At 40.3% G+C, this 17,174-nt stretch overlaps 1 protein-coding gene across 2 annotated transcripts in view; it reads right to left on the bottom strand.

The window, feature by feature from the left end:
* plekhh2 (pleckstrin homology domain containing, family H (with MyTH4 domain) member 2) overlaps positions 1-17,174 on the bottom strand; it is a 33,670-nt gene that overhangs the window by 15,252 nt on the left and 1,244 nt on the right. Inside the window, exons 2-12 of one of the 2 annotated variants that reach the window (XM_032553850.1) lie at positions 14,020-14,151; positions 5,718-5,780; positions 5,492-5,641; positions 4,939-5,022; positions 4,797-4,878; positions 4,562-4,714; positions 2,757-3,517; positions 1,507-1,582; positions 1,195-1,289; positions 963-1,122; positions 100-236 (exon numbers count right to left, since the gene is read on the bottom strand). In XM_032553850.1, coding sequence (XP_032409741.1) covers positions 100-236; positions 963-1,122; positions 1,195-1,289; positions 1,507-1,582; positions 2,757-3,517; positions 4,562-4,714; positions 4,797-4,878; positions 4,939-5,022; positions 5,492-5,641; positions 5,718-5,780; positions 14,020-14,145 — 1,887 coding nt within the window. In that variant the 5' untranslated portion in view covers positions 14,146-14,151. Of the gene's footprint in view, positions 1-99; positions 237-962; positions 1,123-1,194; positions 1,290-1,506; positions 1,583-2,756; positions 3,518-4,561; positions 4,715-4,796; positions 4,879-4,938; positions 5,023-5,491; positions 5,642-5,717; positions 5,781-14,019; positions 14,153-17,174 lie in introns of both variants that reach the window. The other variant, XM_032553851.1, reaches the window with a different exon arrangement.

Below are 17,174 nucleotides of genomic sequence, written 5' to 3' on the forward strand. Positions count from 1 at the left end.
AAATCCTACTGAACTACAAGAATTCAGCGTTAGATTGTGCAGTAAATTCTTCCTCCACTGAGTACGGTTTAAGACTATGTGCTGAAAAGTGCGGCTCACACTCTTGCCGTTGTAGCTGGCTGAGCTGCAGGTCTTGGGGAGTTTCTGTTCGGGTTCGGAGAACTCTGTGTCCGTGGAATAGGCATCAGGAGGGATGGCATAGTCACTCTCTGACGTCACAGACGCCACGGACACGGCTGCAGGACATTCAGAGGAATTACAAGTGAGGCAACGATGAACAAATGGAAAACAAAGAATTTCATTTTTAATGTTTGAGATCATGTTTTAAACTGAAGCAAGTTCTGAGTCCTTGAATACAAATACCTCATGTTTCATGACAGATGAAACATGAGGTTCATGTTTTATGTTTCATCTGTTTCCATATTTAACGTTAAAACGTTAAATATGGAATCTGCAAAAACCAAGAATGAATTGATAAAGCTACAGACAGATGGATGAACAGAGATGGACCATCAGATGGATGGATGGATAAGTGGATGGATGGATGGATTAATGGATGGATGGATGGACGGATGGATGGTTAAGTGGATGGATGGATGGATAAGTGGATGGATGGATGGATGGATAAGTGGATGGATGGATGGATGGATAAGTGGATGGATGGATAAGTGGATGGATGGATGGATGGATAAGTGGATGGATGGATGGATGGATGGATAAGTGGATGGATGAGTGGATGAAAGGATGCAAGGATGAGTGGATGGATGGATGGATGGATGGATGGATGGATGGATGGATGGATGGATGGATGGATGGATGGATGGATGGATGGATGGATGAGTAGATGGAAGGATGGATGTATAGATGGATGGATGAGTAGATGGATGGATGGATGGATGGATGGATGGATGCTCCTTTCAGGCAGCAGCTTTGACCTCTGACCCCCATTCCCCTCTCTGTACCTCTCTTGAGGCAGCGTGGGCTTCCTGGGCTCCCATCCTTCCTGGACCCAGAGGAATTGTGGGAGCTGCAGACGGATCCGTCCTCCTCTCCTGAACTGGAGGAATTGTCTGAGCTGGACGAGTCGTCGGAGAATGGGCTGCAGCTCAGCAGGGTGGCTTTCTGCGGACGAACCGGCTGGTTAAGAGTCCGTTCTGCTTCGCCGCCCATCAGCGCAGAGCCGGCTGCACTCACCCCCTTCAGCGTGGTGTAGACAGGAGCCGTCATGTTTTTATAGATGAGCGACGTGTACATCACGAAGGCGGGGTAGGACGCCTGCAGAGAGGGATCTGAAGGGATGACACCCGAGTCCGTCAACGTTTTCAATCATTAGCCTCCCAATCCCAACACGTCATCACTTTTCTAATCCAGATAACAGATTAAATTAGCTTTAATAATTTCTTAGGGCTGGACAAAATGGTTGAAAAACGTACATTTAAATAAATTAAGTTCCCAGTTTCAGCTAGAACAACAGAGAAACAAAGAGTTTCTCTCAAAGGTTCCTACCTCTGCTGGGATGACCCGAACAAGACGTGTCAGACAGTCTGATCCCGGACTTAGCAACAGCATAGATACGACTTTCCTGGGAGGGACATAAGCAACTTTTAGAGCATAAAACGTCAAAAAGCTTTATCAAGGGAAAAAATTATTGACCTAAAACAAGCCTTTAGCTAAAGAGTTACTTTAGTTTTAGTTAGTTTTGTCTTATTTCAAGTGTATTAAGATGTTTGCACTAGAAACTAGACCCAAATTACTAAGATATTGTGTTTTTTCAGTGTGGGGGTTTCTGTGTGACCTCACAGAAACAGGTGTAAACAAAGATAGTCATGGAAACATTGAGAACGTGCAGATAACTAGTTAGAAAGAACTTCCTGTTTTAAAATTATTAATTGAAATTTATTGACACATCAACAAATCAAAATTATTATCATAATAAATTTTTCACTATAAATAATAAATAATACAATAAATGCCCACCCCTAATAGCAATACATAATTAACATGTTGTAAGTGAAATAAAATGCCAGTGGAACAATTTCTTTTTCATCAAGGTTAAAGGGGACTTACCTAGCAACCCCAGCCAAGTCCAGCCCATTACCTAGCAACTCAAGTTGAACTCAAGTGCACTTGTTAAGCTAGTTTTACTGCTGTATGCACTGTACAACGGCTACTGGAAAAGACGAGTGATTTATTTTTGACTTCCCAGTTAGAAATCACTAGATGCATTCTTGATGGTTGTGCAGGAGGTTCCACTTCTGCTTTTCAAACATGTACGGTTTGAGCCATTTTCACGTGTAAGTGTAAACGTAGAGTTGGGGAACGTGGCCAGCAGCAGCTGATTTGGATTTAAAGTGACAACAGGCCCTAAAACAGCTCATAAGCAGAACTGAGCAGACTGAAATCTCACTACCTAACAATTATTTTGTGCATAAAATATAATGAACATGTTTTGTATCGCCCATCGACCTAGCCTATTCTGCTCCAGGAAACTTAATAGGTCACCTTTAAGTTATATTTGGTGTTTGAACTATTACAAGAGGTAGCTATATGTGTTCTCACAGATATTAGCAATTCTCTAACCAGTTCAAGGAAGCATAATAGGTCAACTTTAAGAAATTCTTGACTTAAAACAAGTTCCTAAAATTAGCAGAAAAGATACTAGTAATCTAGTTTAGTCTTGTTTCAAGTGTGCGAAAATTTGCCCTAGAAACTGGACCAAAAAAACTTGGTAAGATTTTGTGTTTTTGCAGCCGTACCCAGGATGGGAGTCTGTGCAGTGGAGGAGTCGGGGGTTTGCAGGGCCCTGAGGCGTCACAATCCGGCCTCTCAGAACTGGACTCGGATGACGTTTGGTTGGATGTCGGTGAGCTCTGAGGCGTCTCCCTTCCCGTCTCCATGCTGTTCTCCAGGTCCAGGTCAGTTTCCTGCGGCCGGAGGGGGCGGAGCATGCTGAGCGCGTTGCGTGTTTGTCCGTGCGCCGCCTGGCTGCCGACGGGCGGCTGGCTCAGATGTTTCTTCACCAGAGGCGCGGGGGTCCTCAGACGCGGCTGTTTGGGGGAAGCCGGGTTGTCGGTTGGGTCCCGAGGGGCATTGGGTCGCTTCGGCGTCAAGGCTGGCGTGAGGATGGGACTGGGCGTGGTCGGCTCGCTGGAAGACGATGAGGAGTCGAGTCTCTGAGACTGAAATCGCTGGTTGAGCTCCTCGGAGGCACAGTCCTCCAGCTTAGCCTCCGCCCCGCTCAAACCGTCTGCCGGTGCTGCGTCTGACAGCTGGACCAGGCCGAAAACAGGTCGCTCGGCGCGCTGCATGTCATCGTCAAACAGAGAGCTGCTGTCGTCCGAAGCCGTCAGGTAGTTCTCGCTGCAGGGTCGGCTGAACCCGGAGACACGACCTTTGCCCTCACACACTTCCTCCCCCTCTGACGCACTTTCAGGACTTTTCTTTGGTGAGTTGCTGTCCTCCTGCAGAGAAATCCCAAGCCCACTTTGGTTCTGTTTGTGGACGTCTCCGCCTGTCTCTGCCAAACAGACAGAAACTTTCACTGAAGCAAAAAAACACTAGAGAAATAACATTTTCCTGACAAAACAGTCTTAGATTTGGGTCCCCGTGGCACAACTCTGGACTGCTGCATCTCATTATCTCCATAGTTCAGTTAAACAATACATTTTATAGATTAATTACAGATAAATGCTACATTTCATGTCTGATAATCTTTTTAAAACATTCTATATTTCACCAATAAAATAAGTTTTAAATACAGAAATGCTACAACTTATGTAAACATTGAGAAGACCTGACAATTGTCCAGCAGACAGTCACTAGTTTGTTAGTTTTAATTAGCTTGCTACCTAAATATTTAGCTAACAACCTACCTATTTTAAACCTATTTTAAGTTAGCACACTGAATATTTTGCTTGTTAGCTAAATATTTAGTTTGCTAAGAAGATATCCAGCTAGCAACCCAAATATTTAGCTTCAAGTAGAATATTTAGTAAATAAACTATTTAAATTTAACTAAATATTTAGCTACAAAGTAAACATTTAGTTAGCAGACTAAATATCAATTCACAAGTTAAATATTACATTAGCAACCCAAATATTTGATTTGAAGCTAAATATGAACCCAATTTTTTTCTTATGACAGGGAAAATAATTCAAACTATTTCAGTTAATTGACCTGGGTATGTTATTTCACTTTTTGCTAATTTACTAAGATAAATCACTTTTATTGATGTTCTAATTTATGGTGCCATACCACCAATGTTCCTATTAACTGCACCAAAAGTCCTAAAAAAGTCTAAAGCACGACAGAAATAGAAAAATTACCATAACTGTCCAAACATACGTCAATATTGCAGCCATGTTGTGAGTGGCATTTTTCTGCAGGTATGCTGTGCAAAACAGTTCTGTTCTAAAGGTTTCAGGTTTCATTTGGTTGTTAATTAATACATGAAAACATAAACGTACCTTCAATGTACATTTTGCTGCTTTCTCAAGCCTGTGTCTTCCTGCTTGTTTAGATAAATTGAGAAATAAGAGTTTCCTCTATGTGAAGACTTACGGTTTGTATCCATCTCTTCCTGTGTGCTGAGGGTCCGCTGACATGGCGCCGGCCCGGTTAGGACCTGGGGGTTTTTACCCCTAACCTGGAAGCATCCAAACGTGAGGCTGCTGAGACGCTGCGCCTCCCCAGGTTTGCACCTCTGCTCAAAGGCTGCAAGCACAAACACAGATAAGAGGAGGAAAACCTGCAGCCGGCGGACATGCTGTGGCAGTGAGGAGTCGGTGCATCTCACCCTGCACTTGTTTCTGCAGCTCCAAGATCTGAGCTTCCTGCTTCTTGTTGGTTTCTCTTAATGCTGCGTTCTCCACCTCAAACTAAGGTAAAACACATTGTTAGCTCTGAAGCATAAAGTCTCTGCTTTATCTCATTCTTACCTCTGACAACCTGAGCATCACCCACTCCTTGATCTTAGCTGCTTTCTCCTCCACTGACTTGGCATCCTGGAGTCGAGTCTGTTTCTGTTGAAATTAAAGCTGCAGTGTGAAACTTTTATAAAAATATTATTTTACATAATTGTTAAAACAGTATAATATGAGACCAAAAATCTGTGGAGAAAAGAGTGTACTGCCAGTGGTAACCAGAAACAACCAATCAGAGCTAGGAGGTATGTCTTACGACTATCAATCATGACACCCCTGCTCTCTGCTACGCTACAGCTGGTATAGCCTTTTGTGAATGCTAAGGCTAGTTAGCATGGCCACTGATAATGGCGGAAAAACGATGTTCCTGTAACTGTAAGTTGCTGAACATGAGATTGATTGACAGTGCAAAGACCCGCCTCCTGCTTCTGATTGGTCGTTTTTGGTTGGAGCGGTGCATGTCTTCAAGGAAATAGAGGAGCTCAATATTTTTTATAAAAGTTACATGCTGCAGCTTTAAAAGAGTGAAAACAAACAGTAGAAAGTGTTTGAAGATCTGGGTTTCTACCTGCTCCTCCAGCTGCTGCTCCAGCTGGGTGATCACTTCCTCCTTCTCCTGCACCGAGGCCTGCAGCTCCTGGCACTGCTCAAACAAACGCATCTCAGAGTCTCCAAGATGGCCGTCTGCTGCCTTCAGCTTCTCCTCCATCCACTTTACCTGGGATTGCAGCACATAACCACATGTGAAGACGCCGAGCTCTCACCACACACAGGAAGATGTTTTTAAACCTCACCTGCTGGTTTGCAGCAAACGCTCGCTTCTCTGCATCGATCACCTGCGTCTCCAGCTGCTGGATCTACAAAACATTACAGAGGATCTTTAATCTTCAACGATTTCCCCCGACAATAATGAAGTGATACCACAATAATTTATCAATCTTCTTCTCTGAAAAAAACTTCATGAATTACTTTAATTTATGTAAATTGATATGAAACCCTTATGTTGTGATAAGTTTTCAGCCATATTGTCCAAAAATCATAGGGCTAGAAAAAAAAAGTCAATAACAACATACTGTATATTGTGATACACAGATGATCAATATCAATAGATAATACATCTGATTCAGAACCGCACAGCATTCTGGGGGATATAGGCAGAAGAAAAGCTTTATTCATTCAAACTCTCACAGTGAGCTAAGCAAGTTTGGTGGAATCAACCAACTCACTCACTCTTTGGTTGCCTAGCAACTCACTATTCTTTGGTTACCTAGCAATGACCTGTTGAGTAACTGGCGCAGCAGCAGTTTCAGGTTTTGCCGCTGTGGCTCATAACTGCTTCAAAATAAAATAAAAAAACAAAGTGGGGTGAAAACTGTAAATAAAAAAGAAAAGTTTGTCAGATAGAATTTTCAATATTCAATATTTTGAATATTTACTGAACTCTGATCTAGAACCGCACAGCATTCTGGGAGATATAAGCAGAGGAAAAGCTTTATTCATTCAAAGTCTCACGGTGAGCCAAGCAAGTTTGGTGGAATCAACTAACTCACTTACTTTTTGGTTACCTAGCAACTCACTTGTTCTTTGGTTACCTAGCAACGACCTGTTGAGTAACTGGTGCAAAGGTTTCACTGTGACTCATAACTGCTTAAAAAAGACCCCAAAGGCATGAAGTGAAACTGTGGATAAAAAAGGAATGATCACACCACCAGCTTGTCAGCATTTCAGATATTTAAGACATAAAAATATAACAATGATCAATATTGACAAGTCTCGATATCAATCGATATGAAACACTACTCATTTATCATTCCGTGGAATAAGACTAGACTAATTTACAAGCAGCTTTTCAGCATGATATAAGACTTGTTTTAAGTTAATTCCTGAATGTTGACAAAGTAGTAGTTCCATTGGCAGATTATTTCACTTATAAAAAATTATTTTTTCCCCAATTATAAGTGAACTAGTCTGCCAATGAATCTAGTACTTTTCATCAATATTAAGGAATTATTGACTTAGAAAAAGCTCCACTATCTTGCTGAAGTTACTTGTAAGTCAGTTTTGTCTTATTTCAAGTGTGCTAAGGTATTTGCACTAGAAGGCAGATTCCTTGGTAAGATTTTTTTTTTTTTTTTTTGCAGTGTACACAGACCCATTCAGGGCTGACGGGGCGGCTCTGGAGTTAAGGAGTCATGACTTCATGCGCTGCATTCCTCTGGCATTCCTCGGCTCAAAGCCCAGTGTCTTCTGATGGGAGCTTTCCCAAACCTCAGCAAATTCATGAAGGGGCGGAAAACGCAGGAATGTGCAGGGAAATTTACAGTTTGGATTTTCTGCCACATGTGAAAATATACATGAAATCAGAAAAGATTACAGGGGAATTTTACATGCGTGTCATCCTGACAGATTATCTGTGATTTAAGGCCGGGGTGTCTAGGTTGAGCTTGTAGATGTTTCTGAAACACACCTGAACCAAATGTCTGAATCTCCTCAGCAGCTCTTCAGAGGTCTGATTCAAGGTGAAAGTTCATCCTGCCAGCGAACTTTCTCTCTAAATATGATCCACTTTGGTCATATTTAGGCCTCTCACGCTAAATGTATCACAATTTATTAGTGATAAATTGTCCCACTAATTATTGCAATAAATGATAATATTCTTGTTTGAGAATATTTTCAAGTAATATATTGATAATGGCATTAATGAAAGTTCACACACTCAAAGACCAATAAACTTTCATTTTGTAAAGAATACTTACGACCAGAGAACCGGTAGATATTTTAAAATTTCAAAATAAAACACAACCAAAATCAATAAATAAAATTGATTATGATGTCTATCCAAACAAAATAGACATCAATTTACAAAGAGAGTTAAAAAATTTTATTGTAATGTTTTCTGGAACTAAGTAAATAGAAGTAATCTTGGTGACTAAAGTTAAAACAAGAAAAGAAAAATTGTCTGTCACTTTTTGGTTTTTTTCTCAATAACATTTTCTAAATTTACATTTTTAATTGAGTGTTAGATTGCAGTTTATTACAAAACTGTGCAGTTTCAAGGACTTGATTTTAACCTGATTTTAAAGAGTTTCAAGCACCCTGAAGTTACCTAAAATAAGAGTGGGTTAAAGGTCATGCAGTAAAAACAGTGAGGTCGTCTGGCCGGGCGTGTCCACCTCCGGCCTGACCGGGTTCTCTGGAAGTCAGCAGTACCAAAAGGAAAACTGGAGCGGCGCCATCCCATTCTCCTCTGCCTGCACACACCTTGAGGCTAAAAACAGCGTCCCAGCGGTTTCCACCCAGTTACCATGCATGCAAAGTTCTCTGTTGCTCATAACAGGAAGAGCATGCAGCCCTAGCACCAATAAAAGAACATAAATGATCTGATTCTTTACCTGGTTCTGAAATTATTTCCATCCAACCTGAAGTGTACAAAATATCACAACAGATTCATTGTTTTATTACTTATTACACAAAGATGAATCCAAACTGGAAATTAGGGCTGAAACGATTAATAACAATAATCGTGATGAATCGATTAATTTAATGAATTGTCAACTAATTAAGTAATTGATAAATTGTAGTAGTAAGACTCAAAACTGCACATATTTAAAAAAAGCACCAAACTGTACAAAAAACATATACATTTTAGGGAAAAAAATAAAATGTCTATTTTTTTATTTACAAAAGGAATTATGCCTCCTCCTTTTCCCCAGATGTGAAGGATGGGTCCGGTGTATCCTTCATGGCCTACCATATCCCATAGTTCATTGCCGGTCCAAACCGGCAGTTAAGGCAAAGTGGCAATGGCGGTGAAGCGTGGCAAATAATTTTTACTATATTACACTTTAAGGGACACAAAATGGTTTCTTACAATAGCCGTGTCCGAATTCAGGGTCTGCATCCTTCGAAGGACCCGGTCCACGTAGGACGTGTTCTTCGAAGGTCGCGAATGTCGACGACCGGAAGAGAAAAAGCTGTGAATTCAGACAGGGCTAGCCTTCAGCTAGCTGTTTAGCCTCTACCTCAGCGTAATTTATGTTGCCTAGCAACTGTGAGCAGAGAGCGGCTAAAGAAAAAGACGAAGCGGTCTTTTTTCATTGGTCTTTTTTTATTATTATTACCAGAAACAGCTACTGGGTGTTGCCGCTGAAGGCGATTCTATTCAAACCAAACGATAACTAAAAAATATCCAAACATTTTCTTTTACAGCCTGAACATTTGAGTAAAAGCAGACCAACCCACCATGACACCCAAACTGAGATGCTGTTTCCGTATTTAGATCTGCCGTTGCACCACAAACGGCAAACCACATGTGCCTCTCTTTAAAACGCATTTAGCATCTGGCACAAAACAGCCGACCAATTACAGGCCAAGTGTACTGGAAACTACAGCTGGGGTCCACAAACATCACCGGACACAAACAACGCAGAGACATCTATATGAAAAGCAGCGAACAGAAATGGGGAGTATGGTTATTTTCTGGCTGTTTGTAAGTGAGCACCTTTAACTTCAGGCTAAGAAGAAAATAAAGAAGTTTAAACTGGATTTCAGACACGTTAAGCTCTTGTACATCCACCCAGAATAACATCTTCCCTCCACGTCCTCCTCCGCTGGGCTCACCTACAGTCAATTTCTCCCTTCAGGCCCAAAATGCAGTTTAATTCCTGAGATTCCTGAGCTGCCGCAGTGTGGTCAACCTCTCCCTGAACTACACCCTGCAGGCCAGGCAGCCAGCTCACAAAGCCTCCTTCTGTAGGCTGCGACCCACACGCTGCTGGGCATGTTAAACATTCACCAAGAACACCGGCACAGATCCTCACCACGATGCTCTGTCGCCTAAAACCAGGAAGTAAAGATCAGGACAGATGCAGGAACTTAATGTTTGTGCTGAGGGCTGGAAAGAGGTCCATTAACCAGATGTGTCTGTGTTGAGCTAATTGGGAAGCTGCAGATAAAACGCAAGCAGATGTTAGGAAGAAGAAAACAAACTGAAATGTTAGTGTATGATACAGCACTTTACGCGTCTTCTTGAAATTGTAATTCTTGGGAACTGATTGTTGCATAAGTAGTACTTCAAGGGTGAGTTCCAGTCACTAACGTTCAATCAGTTGGACAATAAATCAATAACAATACATGTATAGATATAGAGGTGATCAATATCAATAGACATGGAGCGAAAGTTTCAAAGGGAAAAAAAACTACAAAAAAAGATTAGAATCTGAAAAATTGTTTGAACTTTTTGTTTTCAATTTCAAATCTTCATTTTCTATTTTAATTTTTTTTAGTCTGAAAGTTTTTTTTTGCTTCAAATCTATTTTTTTGGTTTAAAACTTTTCTTGTCCGTTTCAGAATAATTTTTCAGTTTCAAAATAATTTTTCTGTTTCATAACTTTTTTGTTCAGTTTAAACTTTGGGGACATAAAATTTATGTCCCCAATTTAGCTCCATAATAATTTGGAGCTAAATTATCTTATTCAATTATTCCCAGAACCGCACAGCATTCTGGGTAATGTAGTCTTACTGAAGATTTTAACTGCTGAACCTTTCATGGCCAGCAAGTTTGGTGGAATCAACTCTCATTCACTCTTTGGTTACCTAGCAACAACCTGCTGAGTAACTTGCACAGCAGCAGTTTTAGGTTTTGCTGCAAAACTGATTAAAACTAGAAAAACAACGGAAAAAAATAATGATATAAAAAACCTTTGTAAATATTTTTCTCTCATAACACCTAAAATGGTCATAGCTTTAGCTTCACCTGATTCAAAATCTGTAAAAAAAAATTTCCTATTTCACATTTTTTTATCCAGTTAATTGGTTAATGCAAAAAATTTGTGAATTAACCTACAAATGATCACACATTCACTAAAGGACTGCTGTTATAGATTTTTTAAAATTTGGAAATGAATTGTTTGTTTTTTATGCATTCCTAATATTGTATAAAATAAGTTTAAGTGGTTAAATTAAAAAAAATCTGCACAATGTAAACTTTTTTAGCAGACTGTTTAAGTAACTCTGAGTTATGTTGTTAAAAATGAAACTAACTCCCAGTGAAAGTGACACACATGTTCTCTTGTCTCTTTAGGAATTTCTGTGGCCTTTTATTCCTGCCTCACGACCCGTTGGCCAAAACCAACATCCCTCTCAAACATCTACAACTCGCCCGTGCACAACAAAATTTTACATTTTTGTGCAAAAAAACAGCATTAAAACCATTTAGAAATAAACTAACCAGCACTCGTACACGTGTGCTCCCAGAATAACTGAGTGCCTCAGCCTGAAAACTCACTTCCTGTATATCACACACATTCACATAATATTTACTAAATCGGGTATTTCCTCCCCTGGGCTGCTCACTCTTCACACAAAGCTCCTTTTTCTACTTTTCTTAAGCCAAATCTTGAAAATCTGGCTTTTTTTTAAGCACACACATACCTGACTTGTTTCTAAAACCTTCTCAGCAGATTACACGAGGTGACTATTTTGCAGAAATAAATCTAAATGCTGAGTTTAAACCATTAACTTTAAGTATAACTGCTAAATCTGTTAAAAAAACGTAGGTGATTATTAGGAATATGCTGAAACCCGGGGATCATATACACTCTAACAGCAAACAAACCCCTTAGGTTGACAGATTATGCTTCCAACAAGTCTATGGTCTATACAAAACATGTTCATTACATTTTTTCCACAAAATTATTCCTTGAGAATGAGGTTTTAGTCTGATCAGTTCTGCCTATGAGCTGTTTTAAAGCGTCTTGTCACTTTAAACCCAAATAAGCTGCTGCTGGCCACGCCCCCAAACTCAACGTTAAACCTCACACGTAAAAATGGCTTCAAACAGATGCGCAACCGTACATCTTTGAAAAGCAGAAGTGGAGCCTCCTGCACAACCAACCAACAAGAATGCAGCAAGTGGTTTCTGGACAGTAAGCCAACAACAAAACACGTGTCTGTCCAGCAGCCATTGTAAAACCAGCTCACCAAATGTGCTGGAGTTCCGCTTGGGTTGCTAGTCTTGGCGTAGCTGGGGTTGCTAGGTAGCGGCGCAGTGCCTGTGGAATGTGACTTAATAATCGGGAGATTGTTGAAACAGCTACTTTTCCAGACAACAAAAAACTTAACTTATTGCCAAAAAATGGCTGAGTGGGTTTTTAAGCACTTGTGCTGCATTTGAGACGCAAAGGAAGAACAAAAACATACAAAATGAACTTTGATAAAAGGTCCCCTTTAATAATATGACAGTGCCTTGAAGAATGTTGGATGTTTTTAAAATTTTTCCACATTGAAACCAGTCTGTGGTTATTTTATTGGGGTTTTAGGACAGATTTTCTTTCACTTTGCAATTATTATCGACTTTGTGCTCATTGCTTAAAATCCCGATGAAATTTTGGGGCGTAACGGGACAAAATGTGCAAAATTTCAGAGGTGTGTACATTTCTGAAAGGCTCAGTTACATTTGTGGGTTCCCATGTGTTTTTTTGTTTTTTTAAGTTGAAGTCTGCTGAACTCTGACTGAACTCTAGAGCTGGGAAGTTAAATCAGTGATCTCCCATTTGTAGGAGAGACTGAAGGATTACTGATCTTCTTTAAATGTTTCCTTTCTCTCGAGCTACAATTTCTCCATCCAATACTTTCTTAACCTTAGTTGCTCTTTAAAGATATGAAATAACGCAATCAAAGAGCACAACTCCCATAAAATAAATTGTTGTACACCTCAAACTTGTTCGTATTAGATGATTGGATCAGCAGAAGCAGAGAAATGCTGAACAAACCCACCAAAGCCGGGTTTGTCAGCTCTCAGTGGGAGTTTGTTTTGCTGTCCAGTGGCGCACCAGCAGGGATCTGTAATTGACTGGAGCTGGGTCAATCCCATCATGCAATGCATGGCGGAGCCCCGCGGTCAGACTGATGTTTACATTAGAGCTCTAATCAGCATCCCCAGAGAGCGGCTTCAGATCTAGGCAACGGAGCGGTTTGGGCCGGCCCAGAGAGGCCGGTCTGCGCCCAGCAGAACCACCACCGGCTCCCCGTCTGAATTTGGATCCCTTCCTGAACTCATGAGAGGCTAAGCCTTCCCAGAGATCATCAAACAATACATGTATGAGTTGAATCACTTCTTAGCTTTCTGTGGATCGACTTGATGCATGGACTGTTGGGAAAATGAAAAGCCAACATAGAACCAGATAAAAGTACAAAGGAAATATAAAAAGTGGCCAAAAGTATTAACTATTGATAAAACAATTCCACTGGAAGATTGTTCCACTGATAACATGGGAAAAATGTCATTATATAAGTGAAATAATCTGCCATTGGAGCTTTTTTCAATATTAAGGAATTATTTTCTTAAAACAACCTCATATTTCTTACTGAAAAGTTACTTTTTAGTTTGTTTGTCTAGTTTCAAGCCTGCTGAGATATTTACACTGGAATCTAGACCAAAAATAATCGGTAAGATTTTGTGTTTTTGATGTGAGGGACAAACACTTCAAATGGGTTTACATTCCCATCTATCAGTGGTTCAGTTTTCAGGGACTTTTTCATAGAGCATATCTAAAATATTCCAAAGAAAATGCAGCTTGGGAAGCTAAGTTACCGCTAACATACCACTACCATTGGTAGATAAATTAACTCATAACATAGGAAAAATGTCTTGTTATAAGTTAAATAATCTGCCGATGGAACCAGTCATCAATATTAGGGAATTAACAAGCCTTTTTGTCTTGCTACAAAGTTACTTGTAAGTTAGTTTTGACTTATTTCAAGTGTAAAACGATATTTGCATTAGAAACTACACCAAAAATACTTGGGAGGATTTTGTATTTTTGCAGTTTTCCAAAGACTCTGGATACGTGGCATCCTGAACTCCTGTATACGAGGATTTTTAAAATGAAAATCTAATGGTTTCAGCCACAAGAGGGAACAAATTAGTCACCATTGGGTCTCTGTGCAGGATAATGATTCAAAACATTAGGCTAAATCAGCAGAGAAATTCAAAATTAACCTTCTGTTACTGTGGAAACTCCCTCATTCATCCCAGGAAGAACCATCAAAAATTCATCAATGCATTCATCAGGCCTGGTTTTGCCCTGGACCAACCTTGTCTGCGGTGAGCTCCCGGATCTTGACGATCTGGACCCTGAACTTCACGAGCAGCGCCTCCAGAACCGTACACCTCTCCTTCCAGTCTTCCTGGCTCATCGCCTCCTCCCCCTCTGCCATCATGCCGAACTTTTCCAGCAACACACACAGACAGACAGAAGCAGCAGTGAGAAACAGAGACGCAAGAACAAAGTCTTATTATTCCTCTTGACCGAGCATTTCCAGGCTCTCCTCGGACTAAATTGTTAATAACGAAGCATTCCTTTAGTGAACGCTTCATCAGTCGTAGAAAAGGCAAAAAAACAATACTTTTAAAAGCTTAACTTAACATCAGTACAGTGTAGACTTGATCTCTTGACTATTTTTCACAAACAACTCAAGTGCTTAAAAAAAACACAGTTTCTGGCAATAAGTTAATTTTGCAATTTTTGTTGGCTGGAAACGATTCGTTTCAAAAGCGTTGCGATTGTTAAGTCACAGTCTACGGGCATTGAGCTGTTACCTAGCAACCCCAGGCAAGCCCAGCCCTGTTACCTAGCAACCCAAGCAGAGTTCCAGCACGTTTGGTTAGCTAGTTTGACTGCTTTATGCGCTGCACAATGGCTGAGCTCTCGGTGGTTGGGGAGAAGGTTGTACTTCTGCTTTTCAAAAACATACGGTTGTATAATTTAGCATCAGTTTTCAGCCATTTTCACGTGTGAGTGTAAAAGTTGAGTTGGGCGTGTGTGGCTTATTCGGATTTAAAGTGACAGAGTCCTAAAACAGCATTTCTGGAAGAGGCACCAAATAAGTACAATTTAGATCATCTGATTATCTAAGAATGAGCAGAAAAACACAATGAACATGTTTTATATAGCCAGTAAACCCATCCTAACTTGTTCAAGGAAGAATAACAGGTATGCCTTTAAAAGAAATTACAATGACATTATGTAGACTTACTGGGATTAGCATCTAATTTTAGGATGTTAAAAGTCGGATTGAATATTGTAATGAAGAGAAGAGATTAATCCTTAAAAAAAAAAAAACTCTGGCAAAGAGTATGGACCCACTGTTGTTCGCTGATGCTAGAATTCAACAAAGATCATTTAAACACTGCAAAAAACAAAACAATTTTTGGTCTAGTTTCTAGTGCAAATATCTTAGTAAACTTGAAATAAGACAAAACTGACTTACAAATAACTTTTCAGCAAGATATAGAGGCTTGTTTTAAGTAAATAGTTCCTTATAATTGATGAAAAAGTATTAGCTCCATTGGCAGATAAATTAACTTAAAACATGGTTAAATGTCTTGTTATACTTGAAATAATCTGCCAATGGAGCTAGTACTTAGTTTTATCAATATGAAGGAATTATTTACTCAAAACAAGCCTCTATATCTTGCTGAAAAGTTATTTGTAAGTCAGTTTTGTCTTATTTCAAGTTTACTAAGATATTTGCACTAGAAACTAGACCAAAGATACTTGGTAAGATTTTGTGTTTTTGTAGTGCAGGTGGAAAATTCATTAAATTTTTTTCCAGGTCTGTGTCCAGCTGAGCCACTGTGGGCATCAGCCTTGCATCACTTTGCAGGACCAAAACACTCCTTATAGAATGAACTGCTGTCACATTTTCCACTGCAAGCTTTGGGAAAAACAGGCATCCAGTGCAGGAAGGAGGGCGGCGGAGATGCAGGAGGATCTCTGATGGAGATGATGGCTTTCTGTCTTCTCCAACTGTAACCTCTCATTACCAGCCTGAGCTCCGTCTCACAGTGTGCGGATGAAGGCAATAAAACCGATTTTTCCACTACCCTATTTCTGCTGCTGGTCAGCCGCGGTAAACACAGACGGAGGAAAGAAATTAAAGAGCCGTCGTGTGAGAAAAACAAAAACAACAGGCTGAGAGAGGAAGGAGTTTAACACAACATATCTCACCAGGATGAAGTGAACAAAAACAAATCAACTCCTGCATTTGGAGCTGAGAGTTTAGAGAACATCAGATGAAATGGGGAACTAACGGTGGTGGCAGGATCATGGTGTGGGAACGTTTGGTTGAAGTTGATGGAAACGGAGCTAAAAACTAGGCAACCCTAGATCCAGAGTGAGGCAGAGATTCAACAATCCTAAACATACAGCCAGAGCTACAATGAAACGGCTTAACTTAAAGCATATTCCCGTATTAGAATGACCTAGTTAAAGTTCAGACCTGAATCTTGAAAACTGATGTTCAGACAAGCTAATTAACTTGTTTGCAAAAGAGAACAGGGAAGAAATCTCTGTCACGTTATGATATGATTTGTTGCTTAATCATGGTAACAATGTATTGTTGCCATGGAGAACACCAAAATGTCAGAAGAGTTTAAAAGGAGGCGCCATGGATACAGAGCAGAGAGAGAAGGAGAAAGTTCAAACCATCTTCTATTGATCAAATCCCCTACTCCAGCTTCATAATGGGCGAGGATCAAATCCCCTACTCCAGCTTCATAATGGGCGAGGATCAAATCCCCTACTCCAGCTTCATAATGGGCGAGGATCAAATCACCTACTCCAGCTTCATAATGGGCGAGGATCGAATCCCCTACTCCAGCTTCATAATGGGCGAGGATCAAATCCCCTACTCTAAAGTCTGTCTGCTCGGCTTTCTAACCATATAGCTAAACAAAAATTTGAAGACAAACGGAAAAAGCAAATGAGGTGAATTAGCAATGTTTCCCAACAACTGATGGTTTCATCAAGGGCAAGTTACGGTGGAATATTGTAAATTCCACATTTAGCCTGTCATGCAAGGGTTCAACACCAGTCCTGTTTAGTCTGTTTTATAATCAAACTCGAGTTCACTTGTACAGAAAGTCCGGTTCTTTTGTGAACTCTTATGCGGGCGAAGAAAGTGAACTCTGATCCGCTTACAAACCTAGGTCTCTGTTTGGTCGAAGTGAAGAATGGCGCAGTTTGAATGCATATGTGCATGCAAGCAGAAAACAGAGCGTTCCAAAAAAAGGAAGTGGACTACAGCGCCGGGCATTCTGGGTAAATACAATCAAAACAAACGACAGTGTCCAGCGCTAGTGGGAGAAATGTTTCATGGTCTTTTGCCAAACACAGAAGAGAAATCTTTTAACTTGATTTTTGTTAGCATTTTGTGAAGAAGGAAGTTGCGCTCAGTGTCTTCTTCAT

The sequence above is a fragment of the Xiphophorus hellerii genome, chromosome 22, assembly GCF_003331165.1.
Source record: "Xiphophorus hellerii strain 12219 chromosome 22, Xiphophorus_hellerii-4.1, whole genome shotgun sequence".
Lineage (NCBI taxonomy): Eukaryota > Metazoa > Chordata > Actinopteri > Cyprinodontiformes > Poeciliidae > Xiphophorus > Xiphophorus hellerii.